The sequence below is a fragment of the Alosa sapidissima genome, chromosome 1 (assembly GCF_018492685.1).
Source record: "Alosa sapidissima isolate fAloSap1 chromosome 1, fAloSap1.pri, whole genome shotgun sequence".
In the NCBI taxonomy this organism is placed as follows: Eukaryota; Metazoa; Chordata; class Actinopteri; order Clupeiformes; family Clupeidae; genus Alosa; species Alosa sapidissima.
Genome location: NC_055957.1, coordinates 27,475,629 through 27,500,036, shown reverse-complemented (window position 1 = coordinate 27,500,036; position 24,408 = coordinate 27,475,629). Strand labels below are relative to the sequence as shown.

The 24,408-nt window shown below is 44.1% G+C and overlaps 2 protein-coding genes across 4 annotated transcripts; one reads left to right on the top strand and one right to left on the bottom strand.

The window, feature by feature from the left end:
• Positions 1-1,407: 1,407 nt before the first annotated feature.
• Positions 1,408-17,440, top strand: lrrc24 (leucine rich repeat containing 24). 2 transcript variants are annotated; one of them, XM_042093028.1, is made up of 5 exons: positions 1,408-1,668; positions 9,018-9,249; positions 11,878-12,156; positions 12,748-12,916; positions 14,879-17,440. In XM_042093028.1, exons 2-5 carry the CDS (start codon positions 9,034-9,036, stop codon positions 16,204-16,206), a joined length of 1,992 nt encoding a protein of 663 aa, XP_041948962.1. In that variant the 5' UTR covers positions 1,408-1,668; positions 9,018-9,033; the 3' UTR covers positions 16,207-17,440. The 2 variants fall into 2 exon arrangements, with proteins under 2 accessions (XP_041948962.1, XP_041949041.1); XM_042093107.1 differs by having other exon boundaries at positions 9,010-9,249.
• A 1,388-nt stretch (positions 17,441-18,828) lies between these two features.
• Positions 18,829-24,158, bottom strand: LOC121689490 (polymeric immunoglobulin receptor-like). Of its 2 annotated transcripts, XM_042069375.1 has the most exons (9): positions 23,550-24,158; positions 22,892-23,215; positions 22,234-22,548; positions 22,051-22,072; positions 21,422-21,516; positions 21,276-21,313; positions 20,998-21,066; positions 20,013-20,069; positions 18,829-19,826 (listed from the first exon to the last, which is right to left on the bottom strand). In XM_042069375.1, the coding sequence occupies exons 1-8, from the start codon at positions 23,593-23,595 to the stop codon at positions 20,013-20,015; spliced, it is 966 nt and encodes a 321-aa protein (XP_041925309.1). In that variant the 5' UTR covers positions 23,596-24,158; the 3' UTR covers positions 18,829-19,826. The 2 variants fall into 2 exon arrangements, with proteins under 2 accessions (XP_041925309.1, XP_041925381.1); XM_042069447.1 differs by lacking the exon at positions 20,998-21,066.
• Positions 24,159-24,408: the final 250 nt, after the last annotated feature.

The following is a 24,408-nucleotide window of genomic DNA, read 5'->3' as shown; positions in this document are numbered from 1 at the left end:
AAAAATGGGTCAGCCAGTCTTACCATAGCCTTTATCTCAATCTACTATTCTCAGAAAGGTCAATGTGACCCAAATCTAAACAATGGGCCTGCCATGGAGAGAAATCAAAGGGATAAAGTACACATGGTCAGTGACAATCAGGTTATCACTCTGGACACTGCTACACTGCATGACGTTGGCATCTTATCATCATGGAGACACATTTTGTTTATCCTCTCTTTCCCTGTGGTGGAGTTTTTGCTGGTGTGTTTTGATTGTGTAAGTGTGGTTGTTTTCATTATGTCCATGACAGTACAAGTAAAGTACAAAGTCAATAAACATGCATGTTGTTTTCTATTGTCTTTTCTTAATTTAATTTTATTTGGATTTGTCTTGTGATTTCATCAATGCACTTTTGATTAATTGTATTGATTGCTTATTATATTATACTTTATTAGTGCTCGTTTGTCATATAGTGTGCGCTGTACAAATGCATAGGTTGTTGTGATATTGAAGCCTACAGTATGCCCCTACATGAGGTAAAACTATGACACAAACAATTGGGACACAACATTTTTTGTTGATCAAGAGGAAAATCGTAATAATAGGATTAAGAACGGGTTTTAGTCTTGACAAATTCGCTGTCATACGGCCTTTGAGATAGTGAGTGTGCGTGGGAGAACTGTATGAATGACTTTCAGGATCAGGGAATTATTTGTCAAGTTATCTAATACAGCATATTTATCACAAACAGACCTTGAACAATTCATATTATATTCTACTAGCTCCCTGAAAACGTAATTCTTGCTGCCGGAACAGAACCTTTTTGTCTTGGCTACTCTGGCAGAAATCGCTCTCCTTGGTGCTGAAAGTGCGATGTCAGCTGGCAGCACCTCACATACTTGCTTATCCGCACCGCGTCAAACAAACACCATCGTTGGCACTGGTGTTGTTTTATGAAACAACGATCTGTACTCCTGGTCAAAAGCCTGTCTATTACTTTAAAAGTTTAGATATTCGTTACATTTGCATGTACATGCCGTAAAACTGAGCACGTATCGCGGTTATATAGAGCAATAATGGGTTTGCATACGGTCTTAGTATAGGACAGAACATTGAACGGAAACAATAGCTTACGTGTTGGAAGTTCGCCAGCATGTAAGAATCTCCAGTGATTGGGGCTGGCGTGTTGATGCGAGGCTTACGTTACCAATCAGAGTGAACAATGGCTTTGGCTGAAAGAAGGGGTGAGCGATAAAGAAAGAGCGAGAGAGGGAGAGAGATATTGAATTTGGTTTCGTATGAATAGGTAAGAAGTGCGTTGCCTTGCCAGGGCACAAGGGACAGAGCGATGATAATGAATCCAAAGGTTTAAAGGTAGTGAGGCGCACACAAAAGCAAGTCATTGGCATCGGTGCGAACGGATCGGATGTGGCCACCAAGCACGGATGAGATTCTATGCCGCCAAAGAGGATGGAGGCGTGGAACGGTGGCCTTTAGGGCTAGGACAGAAGTGAAATGTCGCGGTGCTTCTGGAGCGGACCAGAATTACAGATCGCACTTTTAGCGCTCCTGTTGTGCCTACGAACAATTATACTCACGGAGATTTATTGAATCCTCGGGTGACTCAAGATCAAGTGTGCAACATCGAATCTACAGAGACTGCACTGCCCATTTGCGTTGTGTCAGGTAGGTTACGTTTTCTTTTGTTTTTTTACTAGGCTAGGTCCTCGTTTGACTGGGATAGCATAGTAGCTACGCGTTCCAATATACTTGACTGGTTTTACACGTTTGAATACAATGATGCAGTTTGTCGTTGTCCTTTCTCCTTTTCGTCTTAATGCACTTCAGCACATGCTTCACAGGCTCACGGTGCATCCTTAAGTATGTACGTTTTGTTCTAGTGCTAGTAGCAGCGTAAATTCGCACGGCCAAATGAGGCTTTTTATATTGCTCGGATCTCAACTTCACAAAATTGTGATTGTGTTATGGCGTATCAATCTTCAGACCAATGACATTTGGCTGTAGGCTACCACAGCATGTCGTCTCTTTTAGCGGTGCGGTGCGGGCAGCAGTTGCGATACACATAAAATGAAAGTGTAGCTGATTATGGCACTCTGGTTTGTAACTGTTTTTTTTTTGCTTGAAAATCAGGTCAGCTTGGACATTAGTGTTTCATCTCTCTCTCTCTATCTCTTTCTCTCTCCTTTTCTCTATCTGTCTTTATGTCTTTGTGTATGCGTGCTCGCGTGTGCGCGTGTGTGTGTGTGTGGTGGGGAGGGAGTGAGGATCATGTTGACAGTTTGCTTTGTACATAGCTGCCTGCTCTCCCGTGTAAGGACTGAGTGACAAGCATTTAGCCTCAGCAGCATCTTTCCAGTTAACCAACAGATGAAGACCCTCACTGGTTGCTCGCGCAAGCCCACGCCTTTTTGGCATTCGGGGCATTTTCTGTGAATTTTCAGCCACACGCCCCAGCTCAACCCTAAGTCACGAATAACAATAACAGAAGGGAAGATAAGAACAACAAACACAAGTTAAAATATATGTTACAATAAACATGGGACAGGGGAAAAGAATAACACAACCGATTTGTAGCACAGATATTTAAGTCTAGCTTGTGTTTTTGGAATGTGTCTGTGCATTACTAGTGTAGGCCTACATTGAATGTAAATATGACTATTCTGCCATGTCACTTTAATGCAATGTGTCTGTGCATTACTAGTGTGGGCCTACATTGAATGTAAATGAGATCATTCCTCAGATTTTAGACAAATATAGTCAAAATGCTGTATGCAGTGATCACATTTGCATTTTATTTGCAGTGCTGAATGAGAATATCAACCATGAAAACAAATGCATACTGCATTAGTATGAAAACTCTATAAAATCTCCAGGAGACAAATTAATGCTAATAGTCTTCTATCCTAAACCTCACTGGCCTGGTATTACCAGACCCAAATTCACAGGCCCTCTTCTTTTCTCTCAGTAGCACAAGGAGGCCAGGCCCCTGCTGCATGAATGACCATTCATTTTACCACACACACACACACACACACACACACACATTGGATCGCTAGTAAGCCGTGCCAGACCAGCGCTGAGCTGAGTCCAGTGCCCTCAGGAAGCAGCCTTTCCAGGCCGTCACAGCCGGGGAAAACGTGCCGTGCATAGCAGACTGCATGGATCAATGTGAGGCAGCCAGGCCAACTCCGGCCCCGCTGTGAATCCATGTCCCATTGGCTCTGGGTGCTGATGATGTCACAGTCCAGTGCCCATCTCTCTCTCTCTCTCTCTCTCTCTCTCTCTCTCTCTCTCTCTCTGTGTGTGTGTGTGTGTGTGTGTGTGTGTGTGTGTGTGTGTGTGTGTGTGTAAAATGGTTGTGCTTGTAATTTACAGAAAATAAACTGTGTGTGTTAAAGCCATGGGTGGTGGGTGGCAGACAGAGTGAGAGATGGGGGGGGGGGGGGGATAGAACATATGTGTCTGTGGGCGTGTGTAAGGTAGAGGGTGGAGGGCCAATGTACTCTCAGTGTGCCACACTAAGGCATGAGAGAATGGAGCGTAAATCAAGAGTAGGCGGGAGAGAACGAGGCTTGGCCATGGAGAGGCATACAAAGAACTGGCATAACAGGCCTTGTGCTTGTCTGTATGAAATCAGAATGGATATGAGGAGAGGTTTTCTCTCTCTCTCTCTCTCTCTATCTGTGTGTGCGTATGTGTGAGTGAGTGAGTGAGTGAATGAATGAGTGAGTGAGTGAGTGTATGAGAGAGAGTGTGTGGCCTTGACTAACAGAATATGTTTTGTGTTTTTGAAATAGTGTGTATGTGGCTTTGAATAACAGAATGTGTAATACGCATGTGTAATAAAAGCAGTGTGTGTGTGTGTGTGTGTGTGAGAGAGAGAGAGAAAGAGAGAGAGATAGGGAGGTTATATTCACAGAGAATGGGAGAACTTGTATAGAATGTCATAGAAACAGTGGACAATAGCATCTCTTTTGTGCTCCAAGTGAATGTGAAACTGTCTGTGTGTGTGTGTGTGTGTGTGTGTGTGTGTGTGTGTGTGTGTGTGTGTGTGTGTGTATATATGTGTGTGTGTATATGTGTCTGTTTGTGTGAGAGAGAGAGAGTTAGTGTAGTGAGCACATCTACAAGTCGCTCAATGATGAATTATATGATTAATGGCTCTTATCATACATGTGGCTGCTTTGAGGCAGCTCGTGCTGCAACTAATTGAGTTCACATCCAATGTCACATCAGTCCAGTCAGCTAGTCTGCTCTCTGCATGAGCCACTCACACACTCCGTCTGCTTGAGCCGCGCTCACACACTTAAACCACTCTGTGTGTCCTCATGCAGCCTCAATCAATGGGCGTGAGCCACCGTCGACAAGGCAGTGATGGAAAAACAAGGCGATCGATTGGAAACAGACCGCATGGCGTCCACCGAAGCTAATTCCATCCATGTCCGATGGACACAGCACCCGCAGGTGTGTGCTGTGGCCGTCGGATCCGTATCGCTCTTGGGCACAGATGCGGCGAAGTGGACCTGCTACAGGTCACAGTATTGATCCGTGGCCAGCTGTGGTCAGCGGTGGATGTGGCGGTGGCGGTGACATGTCGGTGGAGGACTGGGCGTGCGTGGCTCTCTCTTCTCCAGGGTCCAGAGAAATGCAGGGGAGAAGGCCTCTGCTAATTGGTGTTTGTAAGCACAGGCGACACCGGTTTCTCTCCTCTGTGTCCTCTAATTAGCAGATGATGAGAGGGAAGCATAAAGAGAGAGAGAGAGAGAGAGAGAGAGAGAGAGAGAGAGAGAGAGATTTGCAGGATGGGAATGCATATATCCCATATTATTCATGCAAAAACACACCAATGGACCATGATTCAATCAGATTTATCACAAACACACACACACAGAGAGAGAGAGAGAGAGAGAGAGAGAGAGAGAGACTCCTACATGACACTACAGTTATGCAAACATTAAAATATTGACATGCATATGCATACTGTAATAGACATGCATGCATTTACACACCTATACCCGACCTGTGCATGAACACACACAAACACACACACACACACACACACACACAAACCCACACTGCCTGCTGAGGTGTAGAGGATTGTCTCATTAAAATGCAAGAGCCACTGAACTTAATTTACGCCCAAACAGTTCCCATCACAGTGGTTGTCCTTAGATGTAGCTTGGTGGGAAGAGGAAGCAAGAGAAAGAGTGAGTTACAGAATGGACAAAAAGTACAATGAGAGCGGCAAAGAAGGAGAGATTATTACCCTTGGGTGTCTCACACTGCTCAATAGCTTTAGGATATATTTCCATCTCTCTCTCTCTCTCTCTCTCTCTCTCTCTCTCTCTCTCTCTCTCTCTCTCTGCATTTCCCTCTCTCTCAATATGTACACTCATTCACTCTCTCTTTGCTCTTTTTCTCCATACTGAGCTGTCTACCGTGGCTGCAGGCCCGACTACTTTCTTCTAGCGTTTCCATGACAACATGTGAGGCATGGCCTAACTTGACCACAGGGCACATATTGAGCATCATTCACTCTCTATCACCCCCCCCCCCCCCCCCCCCCCACCCCTGCAAGTGTGCTTTCTTTTTATTTCCTCTCTCTGTATGTCATCACCTTCCTCTTCCTTTTGCACAAACCCTTATTTACCCAAATCGCAAAGACAGCTACAAAATGTGACTGTCATAGTCTGAGTGCGCCTGCTTTTATGAATCATGTGCAGCGTTAAGAGACACAAGAGCAATCAGGGCATCATAAAAGGGTAAAAACTGGCAACTCTGACGTCTCCAGGTGCTTTTGACAAAAGCCTTGGCAGACAGCTTAGCAAAAATATTACTGGCTATACGTCTTTCAGCAGGCAATTTCATTCTGCCGCGGATCTTCCTTGGATGTCGTTTGATGGGATTTCAGAATAAGTAATATACTAAAAGGATTTTCCATGTGAGCCATGGCCCAGTGCATGATTTTTTTTTCTCTGTCAATAAACTAGTTCTGGCAGGTAGTGTCACTGTAGTCAGGAGCTATTTAGTTGAGGAACAGAGAAGAATATATGAAATAAAATGAAAATGCATAAGAGCCAGATATGATGTGATGTTTTTTTATGGAGCTGTTTCATCTCCCAAATGCCATATTTTAAGATTAGGTGATAAACTGTTAAGCTTGTGCATTACTCTAACCTGTCCATGATGACTCAGATCAGCCAGTTTACTGAGATTAAAGGGTTTTACAGAAAGAGAGCGAGAGAGAGAAAAAGAGAGACAGATAGGGAGAGGGAGAGAGAGAGTGTGTGTGTTTGTGTCAGTCAGCCTCACACCACTAATGTCAAATTTACGCCTTAGCGAACAGCTTCACAACACCCGACAAAATGGAACCAGACAGGAAGTAAGTGAGTGTCTTCTGGAGACGGGCGCCTCCCTCGGCCTATGGGGACTCTTGGCTCTCAGTGAAAAGGACGCCGCTGCATACTAAATTCTAATTAGTCTGTAGCCTTCAGGGGACAGTTAGCATTCTTTCAGGAAGCCTTTCCATGGTAGGGAAAACATCAGAGCGGGAGAGATGGGGAGTGGGAGAAAGAAAGAGAGATTGAGAGTGAAAGAGAAAGACAGAGAGAGAGAGGAAGAGAGAGAGAGAGGTGGGAAAGTCTTTAACCAGTGCCTCCATGCAAGCTCATTTCATGGCTCTTTATTTCAATTACACGACAGGGATTGGGTTTCTATCGCTGACCCGCACCATCAGTACAGCTGTCCAGGCTGATCAATGAATTTCTCTTTAAGGGTAGATTTTTATGGAGGTTGTGCCGTTTGCCTTTGTTTGTTTGCCTGTTTATTTCTTTCTTTGTGTGTGTGGCATGCTTGCCACGGTGCAATTGATTTTGAGGCTGGATGATTTAGTCTTATGCCACATAGGGTTGAGCAGTTTCTTCTATGGTGGTACTCAAGCAAACTCTCTTCCTCTTTCTCTCTGAATCACACACAGATACACACAGACACACTCGTACCACACACACACACACTTTACTTACACAGACACTCACCCTCATGCATGCACTGAAACACACATTCCTACATGACACACACACAGTCGCACATGCACACTTAGACATACACACAATATTCCTCTTCTCACCCCGCTGCACAGTGATTCATTCCTCCAGTTTCTCTGTCAGGGAGGATGTTTACACTCTCCAACTGCTTCAACTGTCTGTAGCGTTTTGTCAAACGATGTACGCAACAGAGATTCAAATGCCAGAGGAGGAAGAGAGAAAAAATCATACCACTTTCAACGAGACCAACAGCTGAGCAGAGATACTGCCTTTAAATGAATAACCCATCACCCTCAACACAACCCCACCATAACACACACACACCATGTTCTCCAACTCCTGACATTTCCCAGGCTTTTCACGTAGCATGGGGGGGAAAGGCAAGGTGAAAACCAAACCTCATTCAAAATTCATCCAACCTTTCTGTGGTACCTCTCTGAGGTCTCTGCCACACAAAAACATTTTCCCCCCTTTTTTAAATACTTTTTTCTCCCCTTGCGAGGGCCAGTGGAGGCAGTATATCTCTGAGAGAAATGTGTTGGCGCTTCGCAGATGATTCTCATCTTCCCTTCTGTTATTTTCCATGCCTTAAGCTGATAGAATGGCTTATGTAGGTCACGTTTCGCTAATCTACTTGCTCTATCCTCACAAATACACACTAAATTAAGCATTGAGCATGAAATATTCAAATCATGTTCGCGTCTCATTACTCAGTAACGCATTGAAGAGATGAGAACTCTGGTGCCTCTGATGTGATTTAATTGATTTTGTCTTCAAAGTATTTGTCCACACCTGTCTTGCTGCTTGTGTTTGGAGTTCACATGTCAGATTAATTGCAGACATTTTATGCATTTACTCAATACAAAATGATGTTGTGCATGGCCGTCTCTCCAGTGTTGTTTACCTCTGTGTGTCTAGAATAAGAAAAACTACCGCCAGTAAAGAGAATTGTCAGAAGTCGTGAACTGAATGTGAATTTTCCTCAAAAGCGTCAAATTTGCAGGATAATAGGCAGCATGTTTTTCTCTCCTTCTCTTTTGCTTTCACCCTGCACTCTTTCTTCCACACATATTCACACAGATACATATGCCCAAATGCACTTAGCACCCACACACACTGTGTCTCTTAACTCAGTCTCTCTATCCCTCACTTTCACATGCAGGGTTCATTTTTGGAAGTTTTAATGGAAAAGCTTACACAAATCCTTACGAATATATTATCAGCCCCATTAAAAATCCAAATCTGCCTGTCACCCTGTTTACCATGGGGTGTGTGTGTGTGTGTGTGTGTGTGTGTGTGTGTGATTGGGGTCTGCGTCAACTGTTGGGAAAACATAAAAAACAGCTGTTTTGATCTTACTATCACAACAACATCAGATGGTGTGTCCTCTGGAGGCTCATTGAAGCCACGTGGGGAAGAACAGGGCTTCAGAACAAGGCAAGGGTTCGTTAAGCCCGCATATCGTGGCCGAGTCCCCTTCTGTGCTGCACGACTGGAGAGACTGAGAGAAGGAACAGCCGTGAGGCACTTGTCTCCAGATATGTCTTTAATTATTAGAAGCCCAGCAGAAAGAATGGAGGCTCCCACTTGAAACACAGTTCTGGATGGTGTAATAGGACTTTCTGTGTGTGTGTGTGTATGTGTGTGTGTGTGCGCGCATGTGTCCTGTTCTTTTTTGACTTATGCCATTACTCATCAGTAAAGGCTGCCTACCCGCTCTCTCTTGCTTTCAACTATGATATTTAATTTTCCAACTCACTTAAGCGTATTGCATGCATGCATGCTCTTTCTCTGTTCTTCTCTCTCTCTATGCTTTACCTTTCTCTCTCTCTCTCATTGTCTCTCCCTGTCTTACACTCTTCTCCTGCCTATGTCATTCGAATATCTCTCTCTCTCTTTCTCTACTCGTTTACCTGTCTCCCATTTTCTAAAGTACATGTGTTTGTTTGTGTCTGTTGTGTAGGTCCCCAGGGTCTGCTCATCTGAGATGGCCACTCGGAGGCTCTCCACCGCCCCCACTGGCATGGCACCCCTCCCAGCGCTCCCATCGCTCTTCCTCCTCCGCCTGCTCCTCTTCCTCCTCCCGCTGCTGCCGGTGCTCTCCCTGGGCTGCCCCGGTGGCTGCCGCTGCTACAGCCTGACGGTGGAGTGCGGCTCCGTCGGCCTGAAGGACATACCGCAGGGCATCCCCCCCTCCACGCAGGTCAGTGGTATTGCCAGTCATACCCTTCATAGCCAGTCAACTGCCGGCCTGTCATCATGCTATCCAATCAGACGAATGGGGCATATGATTTGTTTTCTGAATGAGCTACTGTAGAAAAAGATTTCTAGGCCCTGTCCTGCTTTATTTTGATGGAACATTTGTCTGTCCACTAACTGATAGATAACAGTGACGCATAGGCTAGATTTAGCGGTCAGTGTTTGTCTAGTAGTCTTGTGGCTTCTGTTTACCATAAACGCAGGCTTTGAAGTAAAAGGATTCATGTAATTGTCATGTAAAGGGCTCCATACACGCACATTCACGCACATTTCATACACTGCCTGCAAATGAATCCCGCCCGTATTACACTAATGACAATCAAATAGCCCGTGTTCAGCTGGAGGGAGCGATTGCAATGCGACAGCCTGCGCGGCTCTCCCTATACAACAAGATAAAGAACTGGGAAAGTTTGCCAGCCCTGGCAAAGGATATTGATAATTTGCAGGAACAGTGTAGTGGTGTTGTGTCGAGCTCACTATAGTGTAGCGTACATACTGACGTGGGTCACTAGTGTCTTGCTGCATCCTTTGAATATTCATGAGAGAATGAGCGAGCTGCATACATTGTGCCGTTAACCTGCGCGACCTCCATCACGCACATTTCACATGCTCAACGTCCGCTCGGCCAACTCTTGATTACTCTCCTAAGAGCTGCAGAGAACCCACCGGCAATTAAGTTGTTTCTACACGGTGTAGGCTAATTGATACCGGGCGGGTTGGGCTACTGATTTACCCACAAACTGATAAAACGCCTCATCAGTTCCAGCCCCAAACAAGGACCACATTGCATTGCTCATGCTCCAGCGCTGGCTCGATTGATCTGTTTATGCTGCTTAGTCTTGTCTCTGTCGGCCCTGAAGCAGCGAGAGCAGTTCGTGCCTGATATCTGGTGGTGAGGTTTATTTATCGATTCCTTCTTTTTGTGGACTGATGATGCTGGGCCTCAATATTTCTTTTTTTGGTAATGCGTGGGCTCAACATTTGATTCACTGCGTTATGCGTATTTGGTCTCGGTGGACTGTTGTCTAGATGATCCGCAGAAAACAGAGAAGTGGATTTACCTTGTCTGACAGTGCAGTGGCAGGAATCAAATTTTGGGGGACGATTTTTTCTGTTTCATGTTAACAACTTATGAGACTTTCTGACATCAGTTTGCAATTGCAATAGTTTTTCTATCCTCATAAAAATGACATGAAGTTATATTTTATTCAATAGTGCTTCCCAAAGTGACTAGGCCAAGGTTTTTATTTTTTATCTGTTTTTCAGTCTGTGTAAGCCTACACATTGGAACCCTTGTCTCCATTTTCTCCACAGCTCTCTCTATCATTTATGTGCTGGTAGACCTGTAAGATCAAGTGGGTAATTCACTAGTTCTCAAGGTCTCCAAAAGAAGTTTTAGATTAGCAGTCCTTTTCAGCTGTACAGAGAGTCAGGGAGAGAGAGAGAGAGAGAATGTGTGATAGAGTAGACCTCATACAGGTGCAGTTTGTGTGGGTGTGAAAATGCACCTTGAATGTAATATTTCCAGTCGCTAAAAAGCGTTTGTCTAACCAGTTGTCACATTTTCAAAACTCTAAACACAATTAGCACAGCATCTGTCTTTTGTGGCCATACCAATCACATTTTATGTCGTTTTTAAACAATATGCAGCCAGTGAACACATTTTCACAATGCTTACATTTTCTTACAGTAACAGACAAGCTATACCTCCCAACAAAACTATGGATTGTTTTTGTAGTATTTACGAATGTTAAAGTAACACACAACAACCCACAATAGCAAACACAAAATTCCAAACCTTAGATACACTATCAAAACCTCTGCTTCAGCTACCAAATGGTTTTATCTCAGGTGCATCGCCTTGGATATCAGATGTGATGTTGATGAAAACATGTGGCCTAACTCTGAAGATCGCAGAGATTAGATACAGTAATTTTGTGCTTTTTTTACTGTACCTCCTGTAGTAAACAGTAAAGGGAAAAAAAACTGATTTGCTTTTTACTGGAATACTTTTGAATGTGAACATTACATGTAGAGATACAGTTCCCAACCAAGAAATTTAGTGTAAAAACTGTGGATAGAGCATGTTTTGCATGCAAATACCTGTAAAACTGAAACATAAAAGTCTATGCAGTTTTCTGTAATGTCAACAATAGCCAGTATTTTGAAACCTGGTGTACTTTGATTGACTGTACCTTGTGAAGTGAAAACAAGTGTTATTCTTTGACAGAATAATTTCATTTTGAGTCAGATTTCCATTGTTTTGGTAAAGTTAGTGTGTGCAGAGAAATGTGTGTTCTGTTTTGATATGAGTTAGTATATATTTAACAAAATGTGTCTTTGAGAAGAAAATTATCCATTTGGCCAATTGTGTTTTGTAGGTGTGAGTCTGTGTTAAGAGTTTAGAAAAAGTATCTGAAGTATGGGTAAGCGCTTGTTAGCGATTGGAAAAAACTGTAAACACTGGCTTCCTATGTGGCATGCTTTCCAACACTTTCAGCATCTCTTTCTCTCTGTGTCTCACTCTCTGTGCATCTGTCTATCTATTATATCTGTTTTTCTCTCTCCTCAGACCATCTTTCTGCAGGACAACACGGTGGGGCAGATCCGGCTGCAGGACCTAGCTGGCCTGGTGGAGCTGCACTACCTTTACCTGCAGAACAACAGCATCTCTGCGCTGGAGCCTGGCGCCTTCCAAAACCAAGGCCAACTGCTGGAGCTGGCCCTCAATGGCAACCGCATCCACTTGATCAACGCTGACGTGTTCCGTGGCCTGGACCACCTGCGCATCCTCTACCTGGCCGGCAACCAGATCACACGTCTGCAGGACTACACTTTCCGTGGCCTACAGGTAGCTTATGATTAAATTAAATGGATAAAGTGATGAGATCTGAACTCCATCACATAAAGTGGTGAGATCTGAACTCCATCACGCTGTAGGGGTGGTGTTGTTAATGTGGAGGAAAGCTTCTATGCAACACAGCATTTACTGTATGTGTTGAGAATCAGGGCCCTACAGTTGAGCTTTGTATGTAATATCACTGTAATTGTACATGGGAAAGTGTGAAAAATGCATGTATGTAATGACTGGTGGACTAATACATTATCCTCTCCATAAGTCAGTGACGGATTGTATGGAATAGATAAACTGTGAGTTCTTTATTCATGTATTCTAGGGTGTCAGAGTCAAATAGCAATTATAGCATTTGTGAGAAATAGCTTAAGTTGTCTGGATGGAATAAAAGAACACATTCCTCCTTTATTTGTGATTGGACCCAGGTGGGCTATAGACATCTGTATTCTGTTCACTATGTGTAATTCCGGATTTGCATGTACCTCAGTGATGATCCACTTTGCATAATTAGATGTAAATGCAGCCCCATCATAGTACTGATGGTGGTGCTGATGTTGTTTCCATGGTTACCCCTCCGTCTGTGTGCAGCGTCTGCAGGAGCTGCACCTGCAGGAGAACAGCGTGGAGATGCTGGGGGAGCAGGCGCTGGTGGGCCTGTCCTCTCTGGCCCTGCTGGACCTGAGCAGAAACAACCTGCGCACGCTCGGACCGGCAACCCTCAGACCACTGGTCAGCCTGCAGGTGCTGCGGGTCACAGGTGAGTCAGACAGTGTGAGAGCAAGGGGGGAGAGATGGAAAGATGAAATGAGATAAGAGGCAGAGAAAAAAGAAGATAGGTGTATATGGACAAGTGAAGCACTCTAGGACTAGTTTCATGTAGCATTTAGGGAGTCAGTCAGACTACAGAGGCTACAAGTTACGAGAAAGAGAGAGAGAGAGAGAGAGATAGAGAGAGAGAGAGAGTGAGAGAACAAGGTAATTGGCAGATCAAGAAACATGTGGGGAGGTACGGTATAGCAAACTAAGGAAGGACAGTAATCAAATCAGAATGATTAGGGTAACTAAAGGTTGTTTTATGAGGAATGCAAATGCTCTTCTCTGCCCTGCCATTAAAGCTAATTGAATCAGGCTGAATCAAATTGATTTGACTAAAAATTGGAATGAAACTTAACTGAATCTTAAGGAATCAGAGTTAAGTGAATTGATAAAGTGGGTCCTAATATGAAAATTAGACAGTTTGTGTGTGTGTGTGTGTGTGTGTGTGTGTGTGTGTGTGTGTGTGTGTGTGTGTGTGTAAAGTTGGCCACAGAGGAGCTAAAGGTTAGCCTGTTAGCCAGGTTAGCCGAACTTATCCCCGCACACAACATTTGGCCAAAACGTTGGCCAAAGTGGATATGTGGGAAAACACTTTCATCAAGGGAAAACAGCGTGTTTGCATTGTGACATGTTGTTCCCTCGTTTGTTTGAAATCTCTGATTAGCCACCTGTTTGCTCGAGGGGTTTGCAACACACCCTTCCTCAGTTGTTTATAGCATGTTTGTAGCATCAGTGTGAACGGAATTATTTTTTAAAATGAAGGAGGGGAAATATCCATTTTTCCGAATAGCCTACCCTTGTACGTATTTCGCTGTCTTAGATTTCGCTATCGGGTGTTGTACAAGATATTGACAGTGCAATAACTTTTTAAACAGACCAGAAAACATTGTTAAGGCATTTGTGGAGAAGAAGGATGGTTCAGGTGGTTTCCCTACAGCTCACGTAAGCTCTTTTGTTGTGGTTAGGTCTATCCAATTGAGTGCAGAGGCACCCCCCCACCCGTATCGGTTGAAATACGCCCCATAATTATGTCCAAATGGACCAGTATCAGACTCGTATCCTGACTAGAATTTTGAGTATGACAACGTCAGGCTAGCTACAGACAGAGACAAAGTAGAGGAGATAGATAGATAGATAGATAGATAGATAGATAGATAGATAGATAGATAGACAGATAGATAGGAGAGGTATAGAGAGAGAGACAGAGAGAGGGAGTGAAAGAGGGAGTGAGTGCGACTCAGCTCAGAGGTAACAAGGCGTGTCAGCGTGATGGATGGCCTGTAGAGAATGTTAGTGCTTTTTTCTCCCTCCATTCCTCCCCATTATTTTGACTGTCCCCTGATGCCCCCTCTCTCTCTATCTGCGCCCTGTTCCGCTTCATTTACCCTCTCTCTCTCCCTCTCTCTAATCCACCTCTATCTCTCCATCGTCCCCCTCTTTCGTTCACTCATTCTCTCCACCCCCCATCTTTCTATCTATCGTCTGTCTATCTTAAACACACACTCCCTGCCAACAATCTGTCTTCATCTCTTCCACTCTGATTTTTTTGCTGTTTCTACTTTTTTCCCGTTTCCTCTCTCCTTTTCTCTCCCCTTTTTCATCTCATTTAAAGTGTGAGAGGAAAAGCCTTGTGTACAGAATATTTATGTGAGGATCTAAGCTTAGTGTGGGGGATATTTATTTTACTTTTACTTTTCAATGTTTTTTAGTTTTTTAATGGAGTAAAAAAGTATGTAGTAGAGTAAAGTTTTTCATGCAAGATTTTTATGTGCCCAGAGCAATGTCCCAATAAAGGGATGATGGACATCTCTTTCTCTCCCTTTGTCTCACACTCTCTCTACCATTTCTCTCTCTCTCATTTCCATTTCTCTGTTATCTCTCTCCATCTCTCTCCTCCCCTCAGACAACCCCTGGCGCTGTGACTGTGCGCTGCACTGGCTGCGCAGCTGGATTAATGAGGAGGGCCAGCGTCTGCTGAGCTCGGCCGAGCGGCGGCTGCTGTGCTCGGAGCCGCCGCGCCTCTCGCACCTGAGTCTAGTGGAGGTGCCGGCCAACAGCCTGGTGTGCATCCCGCCCGTGGTGCAGCTGGAGCCCAGCCACCTGACCGTGCGCCTGGGCGAGAGCCTGCGCGTCTCCTGCCAGGCCTCCGGCTACCCCCAGCCCCAGGTCACCTGGAGGAAGGCGTCCCACGGCAAGGCCCAGCTGTCGCCCCGCGGCCTGGTGCAGGAGGTGGGGGCGGAGGGTGAGGGCAGGGCAGGGGGCAGGGTGGTGACGGCGCGGCCAGGGGGGAAGGGCTCGTCGAGCGGTCAGGGGTCCACACGTGGGGCAGAGGATGGTGGTGGAGGTGGCAGCAGCAGCGACGGGGAGCGGTTTGACCCGGACACGGGCAGTGGGATGCTCTTCCTGAGCAACGTGACGGTGGCTCACGCCGGCCGTTACGAGTGCGAGGCCTGGAACCCCGGCGGCGTGGCGCGCGTGACCTTTCACCTCTCTGTCAACATGTCCTCCTCGTCCTCCCCGTCTGCCCTCTGGCCCCGGCTCCACTCCTCCTCCTCTTCCTCCTCCTCCTCCTCCTCCTCCTCCTCCTACTACCACCCGTCTTCAGTGGACGTGAGCCAGGAGCCGCTGTACGAGCTGGAGAGCATGGACTTCAACGCCCTGGGCCCGGCCACGCAGACGGCCATCGCCGTGGGCATCTCGCTGCTGGCTCTGACCGCACTGCTGCTGCTCTTCATGATCTACAGTCGCCACCGGCAGCGCGTCAAGGAGGAGGGGGGCGGAGTCTGCGGCGGCGGCTACGGTGGCTACGGCGGCTATGGCGCCAGCAAGGAGGAGAGCATCCTCTACGTCAACGACTACTCCGACGGGCCCACTACCTTTGCGCAGCTGGAAGAGTACCGCGACGAGCGTGGCCACGAGATGTACGTGCTCAACCGCGCCAAGCCCGTGCTACCCCCAGCGCCCGCGCCCACCACCGCCTGCGGCCAGCAGGTGGCGATCTCCCCACCGCTGACACCGGCTGATGCGCTCTCTCTGGGCGGTGGAGGTGGAGGAGGCGGCGGGGGTTGCGGCACGCTCACCCGGGGGGTGGCGGTGGGGGGCGTGGGGGGTCCAGGGCCCCAGAGGGCCCCTGCTGAGGGGGGAGAGGGGCCACCGCTTGATCCCGAGGGGCTTTTCATCAACCAGAGTCTGCTGTTTGACACACAGATCGCCTACGAGATCCACTGCTGAGGGGATGTGAGTGTGTGTACAGTATATATATTAGCTACATGCTGCGAGTGTAGTGTTTGTGTGTGTGTGTGTGTGTGTGCGTGTGTGCGTGTGTGTGTGTGTGTGTGTGCGTGTGTGTGTGTGCGTGTATATGCGTGCGTTTGTGTATATGAGAGAGACGGAGAGAGGGAGACTGTGTGTTTGAGAGAGAGAGAGAGAAAGAAAGAGCCCAAGAATGAAACGGCCCTAAAGACCGCTGTCGAAGCTGATATCAAACTATCAGCAGCGCTTCTCTCTCATGTATCCCCTACCCTTTGTCATGCGGTTGAACCCGCAGTTACCTCAATCTGGACCGGCTGATGAACATAACCGTCTGATGAAGGGAACTAATGAACCAAAAGACTGCCAGGTCGAAAGCCAAAGCTTTTACTGAAGACTGTTGAAAACATGAATGCATTACTGGTGGAATGTCAAAGGGAGGGTGTGATTTAATGTGATTTGATTTTTCAAAGACTTGCGCACGTCAGAGTAAGTGACAGACTGGATGAGGCCGATTGAGACATCATCTCAACTGTGTGTTCTTTTTTCAGTGACGTATTTTATTGATCCTACTATGGGATTTATCTTTTTATGTTGTTAATGATTAATGATTTCTTCTATGAATATTACAATTTTAACGACACATTCTGAGTGTGTGTGTGTGTGTATGTGTGTGTTTCAGAGAGAGAAGGAATGTAAAAGAGGGATTGAGAGAACCATACACACAGCATAAGTGTGTGTATGTGTGTGTGGGTGTTATCTTCAGAGTGCATCATCTCGCTTCCCCTCGTTCTCTTGATGTCCAAAAAGCACTGTGAGTAATGGCTGTGGTGACCGATGCTCAGATATGTCTCCCTGTATCTCCTCCTTATATCCGCGAGCCAGCATTATGTGAAGGTTGTAGCTGTAGCTAGACTTGTTTTTTTGTTAACTATCCCTTTTCCGTTGCTTTGTGAGGAGGACGAATGTGCCTCATTTTCTGTTTGGCACACCTACCGGCGCTGTGCAGAGTTGAATAAAAAAAATCTGAAAAAAAAATAAAAAATACGAGTGCCAAGTCGCTTCAGGGCAAGCTGTATTAGCAGTTTCAGACATTTCAGTGCTCCAGAGAGTGTTCTTTTTTATTTATTCAATTAATTAATTTATGTTGCAACTTACTCCATTGTCTATGTCTGGCAGTTGTCTTTCCTCTATTTTATCCTAATAAAATGCACATTTATTCACACAGGATTGTGGGTGTGCATGTGCATGCCTTGTGTGTGTGTGTGTGTACCTATATGCATCTGTTGTGCTCAGAGGTGATATGACACCAATGCCTGACACATACAGTGGGTCCCTGTTCCTTCCCTTTCCTTCTTGTTTGCCTAATAGACCCTTTCAAGAGAGTTCCATTATCAGCATCTTATTACACGGCTCTTCAGAGTGCTACAGAAAGTTCCATTCACATGAATGGGCCTTCCCAACGTTCGGGCCTATGTTAAATCTACATAAATCACCGGCAAAGTATATAATCACCGCTGTCAATGGCAACGGGTTGATTAACGTCTTTCATATCCCTCCGCAAGACGTCTGCTCGCTTATTGCAATGGAATTTCATTGAAAGGGAAAGTAAGCTAGTACGTTGCCACGCAACACCTGAAACTGTCAAGTTCTATCTGTGTGGCGAACTATTTATTTTGTCAGCAGAAGACACGAAACGGTAGCAAAATAATTTTAAAGACCCATTGTGTTAGGTTTCTTTTCTCGTTTTGGCAAGTAGCCGTGTAACTAATAAGCGGGATAATGTATTGTCCGCCGGAAATTATCAGAAAATAAGTCCCTTCAGGTCGAAGGGACTTATTTTCTGATAATTACCGGCGGACAATACATTATCCCTTACATAGTTGGCCCCACAAGGCTTCCGTTTTAACATTCCATATGTTATCTTAATGCAGAGGAAGTAGATTGGGAACCAAATAGAACGTTCAAGCATTGTTTTTGTTTTTATTGTTGAAAGGGGCCCTTTCAACAATAAAAACAAAAACAATGCTTGACTTTCAACAATAAAAACAAAAACAATGCTTGAAAGTTCTATTTGGGCCCCAATCTACTTCCTCTGCATTAAGATAACATGGAATGTTAAAAAGGAAGTCTTGTGGGGCCAACTATGCTGATAATGGAACTCTCTTGAAAGGGTCTATAAGAGTCCCTCCTTTTCTGCTCTCACCATCTGCCTCTTTAGGCTCTGCAAAACGCTTTGAGACAAGACACACAGTCAGTCAGTTCATGAGGGAATATCAATAAATAACACTGAACTGCACGGACCATCACCAACCATGAAAACCATGGGGCTGAGTGCTAAAGGCAACACGAACAGGTAGAGCATAGAATGAGCATTCTCTTCAGTTGTGTCTGCATTGTATGAGAGACTGGATGTGACCCAGCGGTAGATAGCGGTTGGTGGTGGGTGGGCTGGACTCCACGGGTTCTCGTCATTGTTAATGCAGTGAAATGGGTAATCTGAGCAGGTCTCCATTGTAAACAGCAGCAGCAGCTTTGCAGCTCTCTGCCTCTCTCCGCACACTCACACATCTCACTGCACATTTAAAGATTAGGACTACCATAATCATATTGCCTTTTATTAGAATGTAGAATTTGATATCATAACTGGGACAGAATTGTATTATCATATTCATTTCAAGCATTTTTCATATCGATGTTATCCTTTGTTTCCAGTCAACACTTCTGAAAACAGCTTCCACAGGGTTGTAACATATTAATGTAATTCCCTTTGTTCAATATTGCCCTGTGTTATGATCATGACATTTTCTATATAACATTTCTATATAACAGCTATGACCTTTCAGTGTGTGCAAACACCTTAATACTGAACTATACACACTAAGAAATAATACTTTTACATAATACAACTAAACAATATATTACAGTCAGTCAGATGATAGTTTAGGGAGAATGCAGTCGAAGCCAACTGAGCACTGGCTGGCTGTAATGTTGATGGTGGCCATGGTTATTTGGTTATTATGATGCAAATATGTGGTCATCCACTTTTACTTTTTGTTTTGTTTTTCTCCAGAATTGTGCCTCTGAATAATGAACAGCGTTGTTTAGTCCCTGAGTGTGTGAGTGGTTCTGAATCTATTTCTCCAATTTGACTGAAATGATCCAGGCCTACGGCTACACCAGTGGGCGATAGTTATGTACATGTGTGTGTTTGTGTGTGTGTATTTGTTTGTGTGTGTGTATATTTGTTTGTGTGTGTGTGTGTGTGTGTGTGTGTGTGGGACACTACATGCCCACCTTTAGTGCCTTAACTCCTTCTCTATTTACAAAATACACTCTATACATTTTCTATTTTACAGAAACAGAAAAGAAATTATAATGATTAAAAAACAGAAAATGTATATCAACCAGATGTGCATGCTTACATTTTTCTATATATGACTTTGAACTTGGATATGGGTTTAGGAATGGAGGACAAGGATGCCAGCTGCAGTGGAGAACTGGAAAAAACCCCACATGTTGGTGTCAACCCTTTGGCTCTATGGGTGTCAATCTTCCTTTTCTTCCCCTTTCATTTGTCTGGGAAAAACTCAGCGTAGAACCTTACCAGAAGAGAGATATAAAATCAGGACACATTTTGCCTTGGTTTGACCAAAGTTTTTTGAAATGGTTTGCCCAAATATGTGAAATGATTCTACAATGATTCAACTATTACTTTAAAACCCTCAAGTTTCAACTGAGTGAGAATAAGTGTCCAGTGCATTTAGTGTAAGTACAAGTAGTCTTACTCAATTCACAACAGAACTGTAGATTATGTGATCATCTTCTACTGGAGAGCAGTGGGGCTGTGAAACAGTCACACAAACAAGCAAGCATCATATATGATATACACCATGGCCAAAAGTATTTGGACACCTGCCGTCATGCCATCCACAGGAACTTCAGTGACATTCCATTCTAAATCTTTAGGCGTTAATATGAAATTAGTCCCCCTTTGCAGCTATAAGAGCCTTCACTCTACTGGAAAAGCTTTCTGTAAACTTTTGGTGGGTCTGTGAGATTGTTTGCCTATTCATCCAGAAAAGTATCTGTGAGGTGAAGCACTGGTGCTGGACTAGAAGGCCTGGCTCACAGTGTCTACTCTCATGAACTCATTTTGTAGACGAAAATGAAGAGAGATTTTATCTTAGTTTTTATTTCATGCAAAATATTTTAGTCTTTTTTCCCCGTTAACAATAATGCATGTTAATATAATCTTAGTCAGTGTTTCAGGACACTGGTGCAGTCTCGTCATCGTCTCGTCTCAGTCATGAAAAAAAGGTTGTTGGCGAACATATTTAGTCTCGTCTCGCCTGACGAAATTAACACTACCAGTATCACAGACCTTCCAAAATCTTTCAGACACTCTAAAATCTTGTGGAAATTCTTCCCAAGACAGAGGAAGCTTTTACATTTACAGCTCCATATTAATATCTATTGATTGAGAGTGGGATGCCATTGAAGTTCTTGGGCGTAATGGCAGGTGTCTGTTTATACAGTACCAAAAAAAAGTCTAAGGTTCACAACATATTTTGCACACATCAGATGTTAGCTGACTGTGCTTCATGGGATGGCCTTAACAGCATATCTGATCAAAGCATGCAGATCCTCTATACTTAATTAGGATTTTAGAGAAGTAGATATGTAGACTCTTCCCAGTAACCAGACTTGCCTCTACCATATCACTGCTGTGTTGAATAATAGCCTACATTTAGAGCATGTGATATTATATACCTGATCCAGACTGTATTTGTTGTTTCTTCTCTTGAAAAAAACTGAATTGTATTCAACTTCAGAACCGGCCTGTCATCCAACAAAAGGATTTAAAATAATAACAGTCAAGAACATAAATGTTAATTTAATGGTCTCCACCAAAGCAACTGAAGGGGATTCATTTTCAAAAGAACCATGAAAGGATATGAAAGATAGGAAATGCATATGCTTAAAGACTCTCCACTTCAATATTCAGTTACACTTCCTGATCAGAATCTAAAGCCTGTTGCAGTACTCACTCTGTGCCTGGCAGGGGTTGGTATATTCATGTCAGCTCCTGTGAAAATAGAAACAAAAATAACCACATTTTCAACATTTTAACAGTCTAAATAAGGAAATGTGGTGGTTGCAAACGTATGAAAACAGAAGAGGGGGGAATGCTAACTTTGTTTGTTCATCTCCCTCCATGCTACTGCTCCAATGACTGCCAGTAACAAGAGCAATCCAAATGTCACAGAAACACCGATCAATGCCTCCTTCCTATTAAGAAAAATAATTTAGTGTGTAAAGCAGACATGAAGTTAGACAGAGGCACAATTAAAGAATTAGATTCATGAAACATACTTTGTTTTCTTCTGTTAAAAACTAAATATGTTTCATGTATTACATCCTTTAAAAAGCCTCATTTCGATTCATGACTTCTTTATGCTCAATTGGCATCATCATAGCCAACTCCATGAAATAGTCACCTGGAATGCCTCTCAATTAACCTGAGTGAACGAGAAGCAGCCAACATGTGGTCAGAAATGTATGGGAACTCACTCAGGACTGTTGAGAAACCATTCCCAGTGTCTAACTTTTGGTGCTTGAGTGAATGCCAACTGTGAGATTCTTTGGTTTGATTTGCATAGACCAGAGTTACATGGCCATGGCGGAGGTCTGCCTTTCTAGTAGGCTACTCAAGAAGTACAGGTACCCATATCAAAATACCCAAACTGTAATCATGGTGAGCTAGTTCACGACACACACTTTATGCTTTAGAGAATAGTAAAGAGACATTTATGTAAGACTTACGGAAGATGACCAGTCGTTGACACTATATTGGAGGATTGGGAATATGAACTCATCATCAATTATAATTATGCATGAAAATGAGGGACATCAAATATCAGGCAAGGCAAGCTTATTCATATAGCACATTAACTTTAATGTGCTTTACATAGATAACAGTGAGTGATCATTCAGGTGATTTCTTACCATTTGATTCATCTGTGATGTTGAGGTAAACGGGTATCTGCAGATCTCCCACCTCACACCAGTACCAGCCTGAGTCTGTCTGCTTCACCCCCACCATCTCAACACTCAGAGTTCCAGACCCATCATCCCTCATCTGGGGGTCCCATCCCTCGTTTGGGTCAGCAGGGGACCTGAACCCCCCCACTGAAGAACACCTCTGATCTCTCAAACGGCACCATCTCTTCTTCTCTCTTCTGTATCGGGCACTATAGCGACACAGAACACTCACATCTCCTCCAGAACACTCACATCTCCTCTGTACAGACAGATCAGGATCTGAAAATGTGAATCAAAATGTGACTCTGATTTCTCAAACAGCAGCATCTCCTTTTATCTTGGTATCGGTAACTAAAAGCCCTCAAACAATGCCATTTTGTGTGAATTTGTCATGAATGTTATTATAGCACATGCTTCACAAGCTTTCACTAACTCATACATGAATACACTGCAGTAGCCTATTCATGTACTGTAAATATACTATGTATTTTCATTATCATGAAGAGACATTAACTCATTAATAATGAATCTTGAACGAAAGTTGATTGAATGCTTCCCATTCTTTACTACATACATTTTATTTTGTACCTTATTTTATTGTGTACATACTTTTATTTTGTACCTTCTATCACTGAAACATGAAAGTATGCTCTGTCATCCAGGACCAAATTGCCACCAATCTCTACAGCACACCAGTAGTGGCCAGGGTCTTTGGGCTGCATGTCTCTCAAGGTCACAGTGAAGATGTTTTGGGCTGGGTGGTCTATGACCTCCACAGTCCTATTTGCTTGACCAGCATATGCCATGATGCTGCACTCAGCCCACCGGTACCCTTGGCACAGGTACTTGCGATTATGTTGATACTTGTCGTCATACATGCAGGGGATGGTAATGGACTGCTGTGGCTTTGAAGTCGTTTTGCGCAGTGTTGTCAAACCGTAAGCCACTGTAGACATGCAGGAAGAGGTAGCAGTTAACAGAAGTAGAGACAGGGTTCTGGTTTGACTCAGAGGGCAGAATCTCCCTCAGACCTGGCTGCTGCCAGGGTCATCGGAACGCAGCATTAATAAGATTTGGCTAAATTTATCACGCTGCATAACTAGACTTAGCAAATAGGCCTAGACCTTCCTCCAACAGTGCAACCATGTCCTCATTTATTGCTATCCTAATCACACAACACTTGTTGCACTCTGTGTTATTAACCATATTTCTCCAAAACAATCAAGGAAAGAAGTCGGCATGTGTGAAAGGAATTAAATGAGTAGAAGTAATTCTCTTACCTGGGAGGAGAAGGAAAATTCCAAGCCTACATAAAGTGAGGCACATGTTGGCTGGGGCAAGACTCTCCAAATGATAGTGATTTCCTGTCCCTCCTCCATATCACTGTCTCTTCCTCTTTACGGGTGCATGATGGTCACCAACCTTGACACAGACCGTTTGCCAAAGCAGTGCGCTTAGATCAGTTGAATACTTGATGTCTCCAGAACAGTGAACTTACAAGTCATTTTTCATTCCTGTGAACTCCTGGACACACAACTCCACAAAACACACACAGCAGTAACGCAGCAGAACAAACACAAACAGACTTTGCTTGCTAGTATTCATAGTGGGATTTTGTCACAAAATGCCTCATAGTAGGGTTTTACTAAATATATAAGCATAGCAGGAAAAAAATAAGAATGAGGAATTATGAAGGAACAGGTAAATACAAAACACGTACAATTTTTTCAACAAAATATAGCACACACTAAAATGTTCCAAAATGTGGTCAGAAGCCACTGACACACCTAAATGATGCATCACTGTGTTTGTGTCTGATAAATCGGCATAAGCAGAAATGCTTATCTGAATCTGAACTTCTTACGTACACTAGAAGTCCTAGTACTGAAAAAAAAAACCTTTACAAATCACTAATGAACTGTGAGCATCTGTGAGGTGAAATGGCAGACACTTGTTGCTGTCGTGTCTGCTCAGCCAACATCCTCTCTGTTGTACATACCAATGAGATAACGGTCTGCACAGATCAGAGAGCTGATATATCTGAATCTTTCAGCTCGAGCTCTTAAATGGCTCTGTGGTTTAAACATCATTAATAACTGTAAGTGTCACACTTTTGGCAGTCTACTATTCAATGAGATA